This window comes from Corythoichthys intestinalis, chromosome 1 (genome assembly GCF_030265065.1).
Source record: "Corythoichthys intestinalis isolate RoL2023-P3 chromosome 1, ASM3026506v1, whole genome shotgun sequence".
NCBI lineage: Eukaryota > Metazoa > Chordata > Actinopteri > Syngnathiformes > Syngnathidae > Corythoichthys > Corythoichthys intestinalis.
In genome coordinates this window covers 6,917,919-6,938,031 of record NC_080395.1, presented here as the reverse complement: position 1 = coordinate 6,938,031, position 20,113 = coordinate 6,917,919, and the positions used below count along the sequence as shown (strand labels likewise).

At 41.8% G+C, this 20,113-nt stretch overlaps 1 protein-coding gene across 1 annotated transcript; it reads left to right on the top strand.

Annotated features, from left to right (window-relative positions):
• Positions 1–1,096: 1,096 nt before the first annotated feature.
• On the top strand, positions 1,097–11,555 carry LOC130929389 (NACHT, LRR and PYD domains-containing protein 12-like). The gene is made up of 6 exons (XM_057856870.1): positions 1,097–1,352; positions 2,590–4,414; positions 7,913–8,083; positions 8,253–8,426; positions 8,765–8,938; positions 11,378–11,555. The coding sequence occupies exons 1-6, from the start codon at positions 1,097–1,099 to the stop codon at positions 11,553–11,555; spliced, it is 2,778 nt and encodes a 925-aa protein (XP_057712853.1).
• The last annotated feature ends 8,558 nt before the right edge of the window (positions 11,556–20,113 follow it).

Genomic DNA, 20,113 nt, shown 5'->3' with positions numbered 1-20,113 from the left:
TTTGGCTAGTGGACGCGTCCAGCACAGCAGGCGGGCATGCCGACATGTGGCGCGAGTGCAAGTCCTGACCTGGACGAGGGGGACGGATCACGTTGTGCGGTGCGGCTCCATGCAGACCGGTTACATGGGTGCTGTCACCCGGATGGGCAGTTTAGGTTTCGGGCTTGAAGGCATGGGGAGGGATGTTTCCATGCACAGAACACATCGGACATGCGCGCACCCGTTACACTCACCCCCCCGAAACCTTCACTGCCGATCCGGGTAATGGACGCAATGTAACCGGACAAAAACAACAATGGTTTAAAGTTTTTCTACTGCCCCGAGTCCACCCATCTGGAAAAACTGGTGGCAATAATGCGCATATATGGTGTTGTGGGTGTCACCAAAGGTCACACCCAGCGTTATCTTTTCTCGGTGGACCGGACAGACAAGTCGTCACTCGGACGGAAGGAGACGAGGCGACAACAAGACCGCGTAAGTTTTCTCTTAAGAAAAGAGTCGCAAGTTATTTTGCTTTACAGTTTGTTTGTAATTTCCTCATTTGGTCAGTTAGTCTTCTGTTTCATTTATCCCGCCGCAATTCAATCATGTGCGTAACGGGAAGCACAAAAAATACCTTTTAAGCGCACAAGCGCATTTTGGGTGCACAAAAATGTCTTTTGTCTTGAAATACACAATTATATATTGCGTAAGACGGAACTGTCGATGCTTGTTTGAACTCAAAGAATATTGACGTTGAATTAATTCATCTTTTTAGAAAGAGATGGGTACTTAAGCAGGTTCGGCAACTTCTTCTGGTATGTAGAAGTGGCGATTCGCTTCACTGACCCTTGGAATGCATTTCCTTGTTGCCAGCGATTATTCAATCGTTTGCGATCTTGCCTCTTTGAAAAACAAAATTTACACCAGATCTGGTATAGTTTGTATTCAAATATATTGTCAGGTATTTTCAATATCAAAACAAGTCATGTAGTGCCACAATGTAGCTAACAGGGCCGTCACATCACTCAAATGGTTTACGAGCTCAAGTTACAATAACTTGTCGTCCATAGATACCCGATCGACGGTCATCTCGCTCACGCATTTACGAGGAAGGATGGCTCTGGACAGCGAGCGTAAGGAGCTGCTGTTGAAATCATTGATAGAGCTGGGGGAGGACAACTTCAAGTCCTTCAAGTTCTACACAAACCTGCCTCAAAGCGTATGTGAACATGCCGACCGGGTGGACATTGTCAACGCGCTGGTGGAGAAGCACGGCGAGAATGCTCTGGAGGAGACCATCAAGGTTCTGGAAAAGATCGGTAACAAGAACTTGGCTGAGCGGTTGCGTCACAACATGCTGGAAACAACAGGTTAGGCCCCAAAATAGCTTCCGGGATTAGAACACTGGTGACTTGAAACCTGTATAAGTCAACCGTGAGCTATGTTCCCTCTAGTTTTTCATGTGTCTGAGCAGACACACAAGCTCCCTGAGCATATTGTGAAACACAGTGTGCAACATCAGATGTGTACACTGCAGCTACACACCTTTTCAAAACTTTGGATCACAGCCAGTTACATGGCTTGTTAAAATCATGAAATTACAGCAGCAATTTTCAGTAGTTTAATTCTAATACTATTGATTTTGGCCCCCATAAAATGAAAGCGACAAAAATCTCGTTCATGAGATGTGTACTATGTTATACAGTGGTGCAAATAAGTATTTAGTCAACCACCAATTGTGCAAGTTCTCCTACTAGAAAAGATGAGAGAGGCCTGTAATGGTCAACTTGGGTAAACCTCAACCATGAGACAGAGACTGGGGGGAAAAAAACAGAAAATCACATTGTTTGATTTTTAAAGAATTTCTTTCCAAATTAGAGTGGAAAATAAGGATTTGGTCACCTACAAGCAAGTAAGATTTCTGGCTGTCAAAGAGGTCCAACTTCTTCTAACGAAGTCTAACGAGGCGCCACTCATTACCTGTATTAATGGCACTTGTTTTAGCTCATTATCGGTATGAAAGACACCTGTCCACAACCCCTCAGTCAGTCACACTTCAAACTCCACTATGACCAAGACCAAAGAGCTGTCGAAGGACACCAGAGACAGAATTGTAGACCTGCACCAGGCTGGGAACACTGAATGAGTATGTGGGAGCAGGGCACGATTGCTGACGCAGGCAGCTTAGAGGGAACATTGACCATGCGACGAGGAAAACTTAGTTGTCCGTGGTACAGTATTTATATAACTCAGTGTGAGACTCATTTTGTTGAACGCCCATTCTGAAATATGCCTCCAGGTCCTCCTTGTACGTTGGAAGATGATTGGAGGATCATCAGTTTTTGATCTAAGTCTAAGCCATTTGTGTGTCTTGTAAAGCAGCAAGTAGAGCTCCTGAGAAAATTCATGTGTTTTAACTCTTAAGCTCATATCTCACAAAAGCCAGGTGGAGTATTAGTTGATGACGATTTTTCATCAAAAAGGTTCTTCTCTCTCTTGGTGTGACGTTGCCCAATTCATATCTCTGATGGCTGTGTGTCCTGGGGTTGGATGCGAGGCTGTTTTTTTTTTTTTGTCCATAACGGGGTCACTGCTTTTTTCTTTTAGGCGCCGTCTTCTCCGTCTACAATGAAGATCAGATATCCAGATTGAAGGCGGACCTGCAAGGCAACCTGCGGAGTTTATACAGTTTTGTTCCTGAGGGCAACACCGAGCGTCGGCAGCAGCAGACTCTGGCTGACGTCTACACGGAGCTGGATGTCACCAACGGGGCCGACGTCAGGCCCGACGAGCGGCACGAAGTCCTTCAGATGGAGACCTGCGCCGCGGCCAAGGAGTCTATTCTGCCGTGCGACATCTTCAAAAGTCCTAACGGGACACAGCGACCGGTACGCACGCTGCTTACCGTCGGCTTCGCGGGAATCGGAAAAACCTTCCTGGTTCGAAAGTTTGTGTGGGACTGGGCCAACGGGAATACCAATCAAGATGTGCACTTCATATTTCCCTTCACTTTCCGCGAGTTGAACATGGACAAAGGAAAAAGCTTTACGTTAGCAGAGCTCATCCGACTTTATGTGTGCGAGAGCAGGCACATGAGCGAGGAGACCCTGAACAAAATATTTGCCGACCTGCAGACGTCTGGGAAGCGGGACTACGAAAGCAGCAGGATCAAGATCTTGTTTGTCCTAGATGGACTGGACGAGTGCAACTTCAAAATGGACTTGAAGAACCACACCAAAGAAGACATTGATGTGACAAAGGCCTACCCACTGGAGGTACTCCTGGCGCACCTCGTCAAAGGGAACCTGCTTTCTCCCGCCCGGGTTTGGATAACCACGCGGCCCGCGTCGGCCCGCGATATCCCCTCCGACCTCATCGACAGCCGAACAGAAGTGAGAGGATTCAGTGATTCCCGGAGGCTGGAGTACTTCAGGAAAAGGTTTCCAAATGAGGAGCGCGTCATCAAGCACATCCAGAAATCTCGCACCATCTTCATCATGTGCCACATACCAGTCTTCTGCTGGATCACTGCAACAGTTCTTCAGGATCATTTAGACAAAGGGAAGGAGGGAGAGCTTCCCACAACGTTGACCGATATGTACACAGAGTTTGTGTGTTACCACTTAGAAAAGTCAAAGGAGAGAATGAGGATGGAGTATATCCCTGATGTGAAATCGCTCGCAAAACTGGCCTTTCACCACACCATGAGTAAGCGTCAGATCTTCTACGAGAAGGACCTGGAGGACAGCGGCTTTGATTACAGCCAAGCCGCTAAACACTGCGGTTTGTTTACAGAGGTTTTTATGGAGGTCCGTCCTCTCAGAAGAAACCAACAAGGCAAGATGTTTCAGTTTGTTCATCTGACCATCCAGGAGTATCTGGCCGCACTCTATGTCATTATGAGCCTCTTCCAGGACAACAAGAACGTACTGGACTCAGGATGGAAAAAAATGTTCATGTCTTTTAAGCAGAAGGCAATCACTGAGGTCCATCAGTCAGCTCTCCAGAAAGCCTTGGAGAGTGAAGGAAACCTGGACCTGTTCCTCCGCTTCCTCTTTGGCCTTTCCTTGCCGTGCAACCAGGAACTACTGGGGGAACTGCTGAAGGCTCCTGAGGACTGTGGGCAAAGCAAGTCAAAGACAGTCAAGTTGATTAAGAAAAGAATCAAACGGAACACTCCAGAGAATAACGTCAACTTCTTCTACTGCCTCAACGAGCTGAAGGACAACTCCTTGCTGAAGCAGATCCAGCAGGAACTAGATTCAGCACGTTTATCCTGGCGTCAAATGTCAAATGATATGTGGTCAGCCCTGGCCTTCTTCTTACTTGCAGATGACGAAACCGTGAAGTCCTTCAATCTTGCTAGCTACTCTCCATCGCCTTTGGGGCTCGAGAAGCTACTGTTGGTGGTCAAGGCTTCTAAAAAATCAGTGTATGTGTTTAAAATTGAAGTAAAGTGAAGTACAAAAATTACAAAAGTGCAAAGGCTAGTGTACAAAATGCAAACAAAAACTAAAAATGGCAACAAAAAAATTAATTAAAAAAAAAATCACAAAACAGATTAAGTTTTTAAAAAATTGCAAATCACAAGAAAAAAAATCTAAAAACAAATCCAAAAACAATTGCAGACAACAAAACTGAAAAAAAACAAAATGGAATGAACTCATTCAGTCCCATAGGTTCGCTATCAAAGAGGAATAGAAACAATACTCTCTGATCTTCAGCTGCTCATAACGAAAGGACTTGGACTTAAACTTTATTTAATTCATCTACTGTTTCTGACTGTGTATCATATTGCCCCTGCAAAGCCCTTTGAGACAACATTGTTGTGATATAGGGCTATACAAATAAAATTGAATTGAAAAAGGAAAAAGAGTAGAAAAACATATTGTCATGATGAAGGACTTCGTGTAGCCATCAAACTTGATATTCTGTGGTGCTTGACAGATCAGCCAAAATTATTGCAAATGGCCACGATAGAAGACAATGTCTTCTGAAAAATGGCTGGGACTGAATGAGTTCAAACACCGGAAATGGTTGGCACTGGTGCCAAAGTTGACCTGTGGCTGTTAGGACAAAAGGAAGGACTCGCTTCCAGAGACCTTTTCATACCTGCGTCTTATGGTACTTTTGAATTGATGATGACTTTGTGCGATTCAATGCGAGGATATAGACTTCACTATCAGTTGACGAGACAGCTCTTACAGACATTGCACCACGCTTTCCCGAAGGGGGCCGACCCAGGCAGAAGGTTGATATGGCCTTTGCTGTGATAAACTCAAACACACGCGGCGTTCTAACGGTTGATTTAAGGGGAAACAGGACAAAGTTTTTACTGCATACAAGCTGGCAGGAGTGTCTCAAGAGTGATTTGGTCAAGGATTCAAGGTAATTATTATTATCAAACAGCACTGTGCATGCACTTCGAAACGTTGTGAAAAAAATGAAAGGAATGGAAAAAAATTAGTGTAACTTTAGCTTGAAATATTTTCGTAAAAGGAATCATAACTGGTTGTTTTTTTTTTTTTTTGCTATTAACCACAAATATAGACTAATTCAAGTTCATATCTATAGAAATTCCAGGATTTACGTATTTAGTTATAAAAATTTTTTAACTTCAAACGCTCTTTCTTTTGTGATGGAGTTTGTATCTCTACACAATAGCTTAATTCGCGGGCCATCTGCCTGTTTTTGGGCTAAATAAATGTAATGTAGACATTTCTGCGTCCATATTAAAAAATAATTCAGCTTTTATGCTTTTTACTGTGTGTAACATTTCAATCTAAAAACTTTCAGTGCAGCTCCACGGGGATGAAGTGTTGGGTTGTGTGCTGCAAGACAGGGTATCTGACCAACAAGGCGGTTGAGCAGGAGATGGCCAATAAGGGGACCCCGATCACTCTCCTCACACTTCCCAGGGACGACGAGCTGAGGGCCAGGTGGCTCAAGAACATACTAAGGGATGAGAACAATGACCCCAGTGCCAAAAGGTATTGCTGCTCCTTGCACTTCAAAGAGATTTATTAAGACATTAAGAAATTTACTTTTTATACTTGATTTTCATTTTAGAATCTCCCTGGATAAGGACGCCATAGAACAGAACAGGCAGTTCGTCACCCTCTTCATGTATGAACCCATGCTGAAGTGTTGCCCGCTATGGCCAATGTGCTGAGGATTGGAGAGACCGGGAGTTACTAGACCAGCATAAAGAACTTCATAGTCAGCAATAGGCTGGCCCCCAACCTGGACGAGGAGATCTTGCCAGGGACCTGGCCGACGATCAGCCGGACCCGCCATCAGACGAGTTACTTGTCGCCACAGTCGGCAACTACGCTGGCTTCCTGGCCACGAAGGTCGAGGCTAACTCCTCTGTGACTGAGTGCTGCAAGCAGATTTCCCAGAGAGATCATGGAGATCGCCGTGGCGCTCAAGAGGGGTGACCCGCCCTCTGTGATGTTCGATGCCTTGGTCAAGCTGGTTGACAAGGCAGAGATGGAGACGGCGCTGGCGGTCCTCAACTGGCCATCTCTCCTCATGGCCCACATGGGGTCCTTCGGTATGTCGTTGTGGGGCTCCCTGATGTGCAGGGAGAACAATAAAGAGCACGGGGTTAGGTTCCTTTCCCTTGCCATGCGCCTTAGGGACGGCTTCAGGCACCTGCTGCAGTTTCTGGCGGCAACAGACCCAACCTTGTAGAGGTACAGGTGTCAGAGGGGTCACAGGCTGGCCAACACAATTTTGCCGCACATCAGCAGATCCCTCTTCAACTGTTTTGGTGCAAACTTCTCCAAGGATGTGACTTCAGAAGCAAAGATGAACAATGCCTTGGTGTGGCTGACCGGCAGGAAGAGGAGCAGAGTCGAGGAGGTCAGGAAGGAGATGGCAAGGGAGATTGGCCAAGAGGCTATGTGATTGTTGAAAGAAGAGGGCCAGATAGTTGACAAAACATGCTGAGGCAATTGGGAAACTGGAATTCAGTAAGCTTGATAAGCTGAATATTTTTTTTTTTAAATGAAAAGTTTGCTTTTGTTGAACAAAATTAAGATGATTCTGCATGCTTTCATCAAGTATGAAGTTTCTGATGTGAACATTTAGTTATTAGCTGTTAGAAACGTGCACTAAGTTTGCTATTTCAGGCAAACACTTATATGTTAAATATTGCTATTGATCCTGAAAATATAGGTGATTATCTCTGCATTTGGTGATTTTTGTGCATGTAGTCTAACATCTGAGGATTTCACAGCCATTTTAACTTTTGTTATACTTATATAAAAAATAATTAATCAGGATTATATTAAAAAAACGATTTTTATGCTGCTGCTGATGGAGACTCATACCTGTATATGCCTAAGGAAGGTGTCTGTTTTTGTTTTAGGTCGCAGGCGGCTTTGGTTTTGAAAATATTTGAATTTTAAGCTTTTGAAAATAGGCCGCCCCATCAACTGATAGTGAAGTCTATGGCAAAGATGTAATGCTATTAATCAAGATGAACAATTTTCATTGATGCCCAGTCCTATATGTGATGAAACAAAAAGCTGGGTCAGTGTAACAGGTTTACCTTAAACTCAGTCAGTGGTAATGCAAAATCTTGAAAAATCTCAAATGCGTCAAAACTCGAGTTGATTCCAATTCATAATCTTGAAGAAAAACAAAAAACAAAGACTTCGATCCACTCATCGAGATGAACGTCTTTGTTGACGATATCTAAAACAAAGTCCAGCACAAGACATGTTGGTGACATTATCACAAGAATATAAAATACATATCTTTAGTTTTTGTAATTTTTTGTTGTCTGCACGTAAATAAATTAATACAATAAATATGGATAAATATGAATAAAATATATTTATTATTATTATTCAAAGCAACGTACTAAATTCAAGTTTGGTTTGGCTCTCGCTCATGATTTCCTCCTTCCTGTGTTCTCCAGTCTGAGTTATTGTAACCTGGACATAAGCAGTTGTCATCAGCTGGCTTCCGTTCTCAGCGCTCCATCCAACCTGAGATATTTGGACCTGAGCTATAACGAATTGTCAGACGAGGGGGTCGAGATCCTCTCAAAAGGACAGGCCAGTCCGCACTGCATCTTACAAGTCCTCAAGTAAGGAGCTCCTCCAGTTCTCAATCTTCCGTAGATCCAGTCGACTAATCGAAAGAGTTACTGCTGCTATTTGCCAAGGATAAGGCAGACACAATTTTAGTTTTTAGAAATTTAATACCTTTAAACATGTTCCCTTCCTGACCTCAGGCAAATTTCTCATTTGTTGCAGGCTGTCATGGTGCAAGATCACAAAGCGAGGATGCGTTTCATTGGCACAGGCTCTCAAGTTAAACCCCTCATATCCTCAAGAGCTGGACCTGAGCAAGAACAATCTGTCGGACGAGGGGGTCGACATCCTCTTGAAGGGACTGGCCAGTGCACAGAGCATCTTAACAGTCCTCAAGTAAGGAGCTACTGCAGTTTGTATTCTTCCATTGATCTGGTCAACGAACCAAAAGAGTCACTGCTACTATTAGCAGCAACTATAATGAATTATGAAAAAAAAAGTTTTAAATCCCTTCAGGATTTTATCATTTTTAATGCCTTGAAAATTTAGTTTAATGCAATTTGAGGCCTGAATTTTGACAAAATCCATTCAATGAGGTATTATGCTTTTTATTGATCCGCACAAACCCTGTATTTGCCAAAGAAAAGGCAGATACAATGTAACTTTCAGCAGAACCTTCATCACTTTAAGCAGGTTCCCTTCTTGACTTCAGGCAATTATCTCATTTGTTGCAGCCTGTCAGAGTGCAAGATCATAAAGCGAGGATGTGTTTCATTGACTGAGGCTCTCAAGTTAAACCCCTCCATTCTTCAAGAACTGTGCCTGAGCTGGAACAATCTGTCAGATGAGGGGGTTGAGATCCTCTCGGAAGGACTGGCCAGCCCACACTGCAACTTAAAAGTCCTAAAGTACGGAGCTCCTCCAGTTCTCAATGTTCCGTGGGTCCGGTCAACTAGTCAAAAGAATCACTGCTGCTTTTAGTACCAACTCCAATAACTTATGTAAAAAACAAAACCCAAACATGTTTTCCCTTCAGGTTTACATAATTTTTAATGCCTCGAACTAAGGTCTGAATTTACACAAAATCAATTTCATAACTTTTGATGCTTTTTAATGACACTCTTAAACCCTGTATCGTTCAAGGAAAAGGCAGACACAATGTTACTTCCAGCAGAACCTTCACACATTCAACCAGGTTTCCTTCTTGACGTCAGGCAATTATCTCATTTGTTGCAGGCTGTCATGGTGCAGGATCACGAAGCGAGGAGGCATTTCATTGGCCAAGGCACTCAAGTTAAACCCCACCCATCTTCAAGCGCTGTACTTAAACGGTAATGATCTGTCGGACGAGGGGATTGAGATCCTCTCGAAAGGACTGTCCAGCCCACACTGCATCTTAAAAGTCCTCAAGTAAGGAGGTCCTCCAGTTTGTATTCTTCTGTAGATCCGCCTGACTAATCAAATGAGTCATTGCTGCGATGAGCAGCAACTCTAATAAATTATGTAAAAAAAAAAAAAAAAAAAAAAGAAATCCCCTCAGGTTTACGTAATTTTCAACATTTAGTTTAATGCTTTTTCAGTCCTGAATTTTTACAATATTCATTTAATTTACTTTTAATCCTTTTTATTGAACGGCACAAACCCTGTCTTTGCCAAGAAAAAGGCAGACTCAATGTTCACTTCAAGCAGGTTCCATAGGCGGAGTTTGACTCATGTTGATGACCCAGAAACTTAAAAAAATTAACTTAAAAGAATATTTATAATAATAAGTTGAAAAATTTGAATTTTTTGTTTCCCATCATTCTTGAGGGGAATTCTAAATCAGGCTGCTTAGGACAGCTATACTTTTTGCCAAGATTGTCATCCATTACATATGGTATGCCTGCCGTTGTCGTGCCAATGTAGTTACCCTCATCAAAAATTGTATCCCCTGGGCAGAGCCACTGCAGTGCATTCAGGGAAGGCGGAGCCACTGCGCTGCACTGATTTGCTTGATTTCTGTGTTTTAGTAATGTAGTTATCTACGAGGATTTAAAACATGGCAAAAAAAACACACTTTTTTTTCTGTTGTATAATGTAACATACGTACTGAACATAAAAAAAGGCAATGTTTTACAGTTTTACACGTAGGATGATCTTAAACTGGTAATACTGTAATTCAAGTCCTGTATGGAGTTTCTCCAGTTTAATACACGTCAATATCCAAAATATACCTGTATAACTGTGGTTCATTTCTGGCTTCAATTAGTTGTTAAAGTCGACATTACTCATAAATAATGTGTGTGTGTGTAGGTGGGTGCGTGTGTGTGTGTGTGCGCGGTCACGCGGCCAGGGGATACAAGTTTTAACGGGGGTAACTACATTGGTTAGACATCGGTGGTGGCTCTGTTGTACAATTAGTGTCTTTATTGGGGCAAATTGAAACTTCGCTCACCATTTTGGCAGTGCTCTCTGGCGTTGAATGGTCCACATTTTCAATCCTTGGTTCTTGCTCAGTAGTTTTTGTTGCTTTTGAAAGCTTAGGTGTGAAAACCCCATCCTCGGGTGGTTTTGGCTAAGCAAAGCAAATGACTGTGCTAATCACATGATCTTGAAAATGAATTTTGACCCATTATAAAGATAGCTTTTTGGTTGTTCATTTATTTTTGTTGTTTGTTTTAATGCTTTATAAGTTTTACAGACAATATTTTTCCGGAAAACTCTGAATTTTAAAATCATATATAGGAAAGTCAATTACATGCAAAAACACTTTTTGTCCACCAGGGGGGGCCCCCACCGCCCCTTGAACTCCGCGTATGGCAGGTTCCTTTCTTAACTTGAGGCAACTCTCATTTTTTGCAGGCTAGAATACTGCGGGATCACACAGCAAGGATGCATTTCATTGGCCGAGGCCGTCATGTTAAATCCCTCCCATCTTCAAGAGCTGGACCTGAGCTACAATGTTTTGTGGAATGAGGGGGTTGAGATGCTCTCAAAAGGACTGGCTAGCCCACACTGCATCTTAAAAGTCCTCAAGTAAGGGGCTCTGCCAGTTTGTAATCTTCCATGGATCCGCTCGACTCACTAAAATGAATCACTGCTGCTATTAGCAGCAACTCTAATCAATTATGTAAAAAAGTTTTTTTTTTTTTCAAGTTTACATAATTTTCAATGCCTCATTTAATTTAATGCAATTTAAGGCCCGAATTTTCACAAAATCCATTTAATACTTTTAATGTGTTTTAATGACCTGCATCAACCCTGTATTAATCAAGGAAAAGGCAGACACCATGTTACCTTCAGCAGAACCTTCATCACTTTAACCCGTTTCCTGTCTTGACTTCAGGCAATTATCTCATTTGTTGCAGCCTGTCAGGGTGCCAGATCACAAAGCGAGGATGTGTTTCATTGGCCGAGGCTCTCAAGTTAAACCCCTCCCATCTTCAAAAGCTGGACCTGAGCTGGAACAATCTGTCGGATGAGGGGGTTGATATCCTCTCGAAAGGACTGGCCAGCCCACACTGCAACTTAAAAGTCCTCAAGTAAGGAACTCATCCAGTTTGTAATCTTCCATGGATCTGGTCAACTAATCAAAAGAATCACTGCTGTTGTTAAACACCTCCCATCTTCAAGAGCTGGACCTGAGCTGGAACAATCTGTGGGATGAGGGGGTTGAGATCCTCTCGAAAGGACTGGCCAGCCCACACTGCAACTTAAAAGTCCTCATGTACGGAGCTCCTCCAGTTCGTAATCTTCCGTGGGTCCGGTCGACTACTTAATTATTAAGAAATAATTAAGTAGCCTTACATAATTGAACAAAAATAAGTCCAAAGTGCACATTAACATGGAATATGTTCTGAACCTCCCAAATAAAATAACCAACTCTTTTCTCTTGAAGATTAATTCAATAAGATTGTTTTTTCCCTCTTTATATTGTTAAAAAAAAAAGTGCATTTGAACTAGTCAGAGCTAACTATCCATTCTGATCACATGTCAGTATGTCAGCCAATTGAACGGACAACAGATTCCATTTTTTTTTTTTTTTTTTTTTTTTGCTGTCTGCATGTGCTCAGCGACACTTCTGTATGTAAATCTGATGTTAGTAGATTGTTCTTTTGGAGATGCGTGTGTGGCAGCGTGCAGGTTTTTTTTTTTTTTAAACAAGGAGTTTTGACAGTTGCCGTCATATTTTCGTGATCAAAGCACCGAGTGCCGGACCGCCGTCCTGGCCCCAAAACTCATATGCTGTAGTTTCATCCAAACATGCTCGAAAACAACCATGATGGGTCATATTAAGAAGGTTCACGTTCATCACGCTGCCTCAATGTTCCCCCTTTTGGCCATTAAAACAAAAAACTAAGTTTTACCAGAATCAAGTCACCAGGATGATTTCCGGCCGCAAAGAGTTTGCTGAAGACATGCCAGCAAAGCACATGGATTACTGGAACCATGACCTATGGTCTGATGAGATGGGCGGGCTTTCTTGTGCACTGGCTTCAGAAGAGACTTCCTCCTGGGGTGACAGCCATGCACACCAATTTGATGTAGAGTGCGGCATATGCTCTGAGCACTAACAGGCTGACCCCCCACCTCTTCAATCTCTGCAGCAATGCTGACAGCACTCCTGTAACGAGTCACATGACATTTTGGAGGGAAAATGACAAGCAGTAATCAATTTGGACATTTAGGGATGTACGTAGTTTCTAAGGGGTGTACTCACTTTTTTTTTCCACATGGTGTAGGTAATGATGGCTATATTTTGAGGGGAAAATAAATTAACTCCTCTTACAGTGGGGCAAATAATTCAATTTATTTGTATAGCCCTTGATCACAACAACATTGTCTCAAAGGGCTTTGCAGAGGCACTATGATACACAATCAGAAACAGCATATGAAGCAACAAAGATGAATAAATAAATGCAAGTCCTGGATTTCAGGTCCTGGGTTTACCCCATCCTTAGACCCTCCATGTAAGTAAGTATTATATAAGTAATTATATAAGTAAAAATAAGTATCTAGTCAACCACTAATTGTGCAAGTTTTCCCACTTGAAAATATTAGAGGCCTGTAATTGTCAACATGGGTAAACCTCAACCATGAGAGACAGAATGTGGAAAAAAAAAGAAAATCAGATTTTTTTTATTTTTAAAGAATTTATTTGTAAATCATGGTGGGAAAAAAAGTATTTGGTCAATACCAAAAGTTCATCTCAATATTTTGTTATGTACCTTTTGTTGGCAATAACGGAGGCCAAACCTTTTCTGTAACTCTTCACAAGCTTTTCACACACTGTTGCTGGTATTTTGGCCCATTCTTCCATGCAGATCTCCTCTAGAGCAGTGATGTTTTGGGGCTGTCGTTGGGCAACAGGGACTTTCAACTCCCTCCACAGATTTTCTATGGGGTTGAGATCTGGAGATTGGTTAGGCCACTCCAGGACTTGCTTCTTACGGAGCCACTCCTTTGTTGCCCTGGCTGTGCTTGGGATCATTGTCATGCTGAAAGACCCAGCCACGTCTCATCTTCAATGCCTTTGTTGATGGAAGGAGATTTTCACTCAAAATCTCTCAATACATGGCCCCATTCATTTTTTCCTTTACACAGATCAGTTGTCCTGGTCCCTTTGCAGAAAAACAGCCCCAAAGCATGACGTTTCCAACCCCATGCTTCACAGTGGGTATGGTGTTCTACGAATGCAATTCAGTATTCTTTCTCCTCCAAACACGAGAACCTGTGTTTCTACCAAAAAGTTCTATTTTGGTTTCATCTGACCATAACACATTCTACCAGTCCTCTTCTGGATCATCCAATTGCCCTCTAGCGAACCGCAGACTGGCCTGGATGTGTACTTTCTTCAGTAGGAGGACACGTCTGGCAGTGCGGGATTTGAGTCCCTGGCGGCGCTTTGTGTTACTGATAGTAGCCTTTGTTACTGTGGTCCCAGCTCTCTGTAGATCATTCACTAGGTCCCCTCGTGTGGTTCTGGGATTTTTGCTCACCGTTCTTGTTATCATTTTGACGCCACAGGGTGAGATCTTGCATGGGGCCCGAGATCGAGGGAGATTATCAGTGGTCTTGTATGTCTTCCATTTTCTAATAATTGCTCCCACAGTTGATTTTCTTAACACCAAGCGTTTTACCTATTGCAGATTCAGTCTTCCCAGCCTGGTGCAGGTCTACAATTTTGTCTCTGGTGTCCTTCGACAGCTCTTTGGTCTTGGCCATAGTGGAGTTTGGAGAATGACTGACTGAGTTTGTGGACAGGTGTTGTTTATACCGATAATGAGTTAAAACAGGTGCCATTAATACAGGTAACAAGTGGAGCCTCGTTAGAAGAAGTTCGACCTCTTTGACAGCCAGAAATCTTGCTTGTTTGTAGGTGACCAAATACTTATTTTCCACTGTAATTTGGAAAGAAATTCTTGAAAAATCAAACAATGTGATTTTCTGTTTTTTTTTCTTCCACATTCTGTCTCTCATGGTTGAGGTTTACCCATGTTGACGATTACAGGCCTCTCTCATCTTTTCTAGTAGGAGAACTTGCACAATTGGTTGTTGACTAAATACTTTTTTGCCCCACAATGAATGAATGTATGTACAGTAACTAGACTACGTTAAAGCTCATTATAAAATGGCCTCTGATCAAATGTAGACAGTTTAAAGTCCAAAAGATTTAGCTATTGAACATAATCAACGGCCAGCAATTGCAGTGTCCAAGTAGAAGCTTCGTTTCACGTCTATATCGATACTTGACTGTATATTGCTTAACGTTGTTTATAACTATTTTAGTGAAATACTCTGTTATGAACTTAACTTTTGCTGATTTAAAAAAAAACAACAACACTCATTTAATAACATATTCGTTAACTAAATTATGTCTAAAAATATACCAAATGTAGACATTAAAAATATGCTAGATGCCCCTTAGCTTTTTCAACATTTGCACACAGATGTGCACAAACATACGCAAAGAGACCTGTCCCCAGGATGGGTGTGTCTTTCGGTTGAGGACTTTGGCCCTTGGCGCGCAGTAATAAAGTGACTCACACGGCGAAGAGACGACGACAAGGACGAGACGAGAAACTCGCGTAAGTACAACTTGTTCTGTCAGTTGTTGGATAGTCAGTAGCTCCATCGGCGCAAATTTGTTCATAAGTTTGTCAGTCGGTCACTTTGTTTGGTTAGTTGTTTGGCTGTTTCACGTGATCTCAATTTAGTTCGATTGATCATACGTTGGTCAGCTTTTCGCGAGAAGATCAATTGTACCGTCGGTAAACAAGTATCATACCGTATTTTCCGCATTCTAAGGCGCACCGCAATGAAGGCACGCGGTTCCGTTTTCCCCACGGAAAGGGGTTTAACACAGTGTATGGGGAATTACTCAGCACACTTTTCCTTTTTATTTTTGCTATTTGCAGTTAAAAATGACAGGCGGGATCAGCCATAGTAGCAGTAGTGGCAGTCGTGGCAGTAGGTAATAACCAAAAGAATGTTAAATATGCAATTTCAGTTTCTCAAACAATGGTTAGATGCATATAATCCTCCCACTTACTAAATACTGACCCGGTGTTCGGCCATTCCTTACTACGCGGCGAAACGTCCTACACAATGCTCAGGGCGCTTGCGCATGCATTCACACGCATGCGCACATCGGTTAGAGGCGGCGAGTACTCACTATTTTTGTTTTTATTTAGTTATTTAGAACCTTTTCACAGCCTCAAAGATACTTTTTGCATGTATTACCCTCTCATACTTTTAACCATTGTGTTTTTTTGTGTTAGCTTTGAAGCAGTTGACCAAATTAGTCACGTAGCGTGTTTAAACCGTCCTTATTTGATATAACTACATTTAAGTATTTTCTGCGGGCATTTTTTAGTACCTTATTCCTGTATGCATCTAAACAAAACAAGTTTAGAGCGCACGGTAGGACTTTAAGTGTCAAAATCGACTAATGTAGGACGTTTCGCCGATGTAGCATATTTTGGCAGAACACCGGTAGCATAAACACCACATAAAATGTGTTACCAAGCATATCGCCAATATAAAGATCCTATCAAACTACACAATTTCCTTTAAGAATGCATTCAGTGAGAAGAACATGACTGACCTATAAATTATTTAAAAAATTATCAAATTAACACCATCACCAACACATCACCAGCATCAATGTAAATGAATCAATACTTGTTAAAAAAAAAAATCAGACTTCATGAATTTTATATTTATATTTCAGTAGTATAACCACATCAATTTAAATAACCCATTGCCAAACTGTACAAACACTATGCAGTCTGATATACGTGAACTACAAGTCCCATAATGCCTCGCGGTACCAGGAAGTCACTCACCAGCTGATTTAAAAACCCGTGCTTACGACTTACATTTAATCGGACAAACGTGACGATCAGACGATCAAAGCACGCCGTACATCCACAAAATCAAATAACACAATCCCCAATTATCCCATGTGAGTATGGCATTTTGATGACTTTGCAAACGATCGCTGCGTGGTTAGAATGAGAGCTCAGAAACGCTAGCAAAGCTGCGTCATCAAGTAGCGTAAACCGCAACATTGTAACAGTTAAAACAGACAACACCACCCACAATATAATGAAACAAAAGTGCTTTATCTGTTGGTTGTACACCGGGTCAAGGCTTACTACTCGTCGTTCTGAACGATCGCGGCATTTCCCTTTTCAAACGTGACAGGACGTCCACGTGACACGCACGACACTCAGTCACGTGACGCGCACGAACATTTACAAGGACCATCCACTAAACGCACCACACCTCCGTTTGCCATTAAGGACTGGGCAAATACCTGAACCACAACACACATACAGGACTGTCTCAGATAATTAGAATATTGTGATAAAGTTCTTTACTTTCTGTAATGCAATTAAAAAAACAAAAATGTCATACATTCTGGATTCATTACACATCAACTGAACTATTTCAAGCCTTTTATTATTTGAATATTGCTGATTTTGGCTTACAGCTTAAGAAACCTCAAAAATCCTATATCAAAAAATTAGAATACTTCCTCAGACCAAGTAAAAAAATAATTTTATAACAGCAAAACTAAATCAAACATTTGAAAATGTCCATTGATGCACTCAGTACTTGGTTGGGAATCCTTTTGCACGGATTACTGCATCAATCCGGCGTGGCATGGAGGCAATCAGCCTGTGGCATTGCTGAGGTGTTATTGATGCCCAGGATGCTTCGATAGCGGCCTTCAGCTCATTTGCATTTGTAGGTCTGGTGTCTTTCATCTTCTTCTTAACTATACCCCACAAATTCTCGATGGGGTTCAGGTCAGGGGAATTAGCAGGCCAATCAAGGACAGTGATGCCATGGTCAGTGCACCAGTTACTGGTGGTTTTGGCACTGTGGGCAGGTGCCAGATCATGCTGGAAAATGAAATCCTCATCTCCGTAGAGCTTTTCAGCAGATGGAAGCATGTAGTGCTCTAAAATCTCTTGGTACACAGTTGCATTTACTCTGGACTTGATGAAACACAGTGGACCAACACCAGCAGCTGACATGGCTCCCCAAACCATTGCTGACTGTGGGAACTTCACACTGGATTTCAAGCAACTTGGATTTTGCTCCTCTCCAGCCTTTCTCCAGACTCTGGCGCCTTGACTTCCAAATGAAATGCAACCTGTGAACAGCCTGCTCTTTGAGAAATTTCTTTTTGTGTCTTACCCTCCTGATGGAGGGTATCAATGATGGTACTCTGGACAGCAGTCAGATCAGCAGTCTTCCCCATACTTGTGATTTAGTTTACTGAACCAAGCTGAGGGTTTTTAAGGCTCAGGAAACCCTCGCAGGTGTTTCGAGTTAATTACAGTAGATGATTCAGGTGATTAGTTGAATAGCCTACTTGTATACTTTTTCATGATATTCTAATATTTTGAGATAGGATTTTTGAGTTTTCGTAAGCTGTAAGCCAAATTCAGCAATATTAAAATAATAAAAGGCTTGAAATAGTTCAGTTGATGTGTAATGAATCCAGAATGTATGACATTTTTGTTTTTTTAATTGCATTACAGAAAGTAAAGAACTTTATCACAATATTCTAATTATCTGAGACAGTCCTGTATATCGCGCACCGCATTATAAGGCGCATAGAATAGCTGCTACAATGCATTCGTTATGCTACGATCCGTGTTGCTGTGAGACCTGTTGTGACTCAATTCATATGTAAGGCACACTGTCAGCTTTTGAGAACATTTAAAGCTTTTAGGTGCACCTTATAGTGCATAAAATACGACAGTCTTTCGGCTTATATAGTAAGCGAATCATTTGGTACCATGCCTAAGCCTTTATTGGCCAACCTCCTATTCTAGGTCCTCAAGAAATAGTCAATTGTTACCCTGCTGACATTTGTCATTAGTCCAATGAGTGTGTCAAGTGGGATGTTATAAAACAACTGACTTTAGCCTCTGCTGATATCTCATAAGATATAAACTTATATGAACGCACTAGTTTCGTTATGAGTGATATTGGACTGCGATAATAAAACGATATACTTAAGCCTCTGCTGCCAACTCACGAGGCATCATGTCATCTAAACCTACTGTACTAGTTTCCATAATAGTGCTATGAGACAAAAAAATAGACTGGAGACAAAATGGCGGACGAGACTTCGGCATCGTTAGGTCGAAATAACGTATGTCGGGTACGTCGTGACCCTGGAACTACCTGCCTTTGTTTTGAACATTTTTGAAAAGGAAAAAAGTAAATATTTTCTATTTTTCAATATATTTGTGTATTTAAAAAAAAAAAATCATAAAGAAGAGGAATAAACAGTTAACATCTCTATAGTCTGATCAGTTAGATAACAGGGTACAACAAAGCAAAAGAAATGTCCATTAGTTTCCATTTTCAGTCAGTCATGTTCATCACCAGAACAGTAAACAAAGCAGATGCATTGCTGAACTGATAATTCTCAAAACGAGTCCACAAGTGGACTAGAAGAAGGACTACAGACAAAACAAAGCGACGACTGAAACTTGGATCAGAGGCAAAGCCTTTAACAGTCACTGCTTTTCGCACCAACACACTTATGTTTCATAGCCTGGAACAGCAGAAACTGAGCAGGACAAAGGTTTCCCAACCGTGTGCATTCTCCTTTTTAAGGTTCCCCATACAGGGAATCCCTAGCCACAAACTGAGCAGAGAAAGGTTTCTCCCCAGTGTGTGGTTTTAAGGTTTGATGTTGGAAGGAATCTTCGCAAACTGAGCAATAAAAAGGTTTCCCCATCAGCCGCCGTTCTGGTGTGTCTTTTTAAGCTTACACTGTGAGCAAATTTTTTACCACAAACTGAGCAGGACAAAAGTGTTTCACCTGAGTTACAGGAGGTAAATGTTTTAGGGTATGGTGATGCACAATTCTTATTGATGCCACATTGATGATCACATTGACAGCAACATATGTCAATTGCATTAACAGGAAGTGACCTGTAATCAACAGAAGATGACCGAAATCAACAGGAAGCGACCAACCCTCCTATAAGCAGTAACTAGGCCATGTTAAAGCTCATCAACCTCTGATCAAATCTAACCAGTCGAAAGTTCAAATGAGGTAGCTATTTCATCAACTTCTCTCGGAACATACTCGACGACCCAGAAGAAGCGACGTTTCACGTCTACGTATATCTATACTTGACTTGTTCAACATTGCTTCTAATTATTCTGGTGAGCTACTTGGAGATTGGTCATTCAACTCGCATTTGCTGATTGTTTCAAAAACAATTACTTAATAATGTTTAGGTGGCACATTAAAAGTATCTCTAAAATGTCATGTAAATGGAGACCATCAGAATTTACTAGATGCTTTTCCTGAGTTTTTTTTTTTTTTTTTTTTTTTTGCGCAAACGTACGCACAGAGACGCTCCTGCGGTGTGGGTGTGTCCTTCGGTCGTTGAGGACTTTGGTCCTGTGCGCAAAGTATTTAAGTCACTCACACGGCGAAAGACGAGGACAAGGACGAGATGAGAGGCTCGCGTAAGTACTTTTAGTTGTTGGATAGTCAGTGTATTGTTAGCCCAAGTTTGTTCATAGATTTTTCAGTTACTGGGTTTGGTTGTTTAGCT

Bases quoted from the DNA above. Each gene is read 5' to 3' on its own strand.
- LOC130929389 (XM_057856870.1), top strand. From the start codon at position 1,097: ATGGCTCTGGACAGCGAGCGTAAGGAGCTGCTGTTGAAATCATTGATA. The intron at 1,353-2,589 runs GTTAGGCCCCAA...TTTTTCTTTTAG, and splicing joins CAACATGCTGGAAACAACAG to GCGCCGTCTTCTCCGTCTAC. The intron at 4,415-7,912 runs GTATGTGTTTAA...TGTGTTCTCCAG, and splicing joins AAGGCTTCTAAAAAATCAGT to TCTGAGTTATTGTAACCTGG.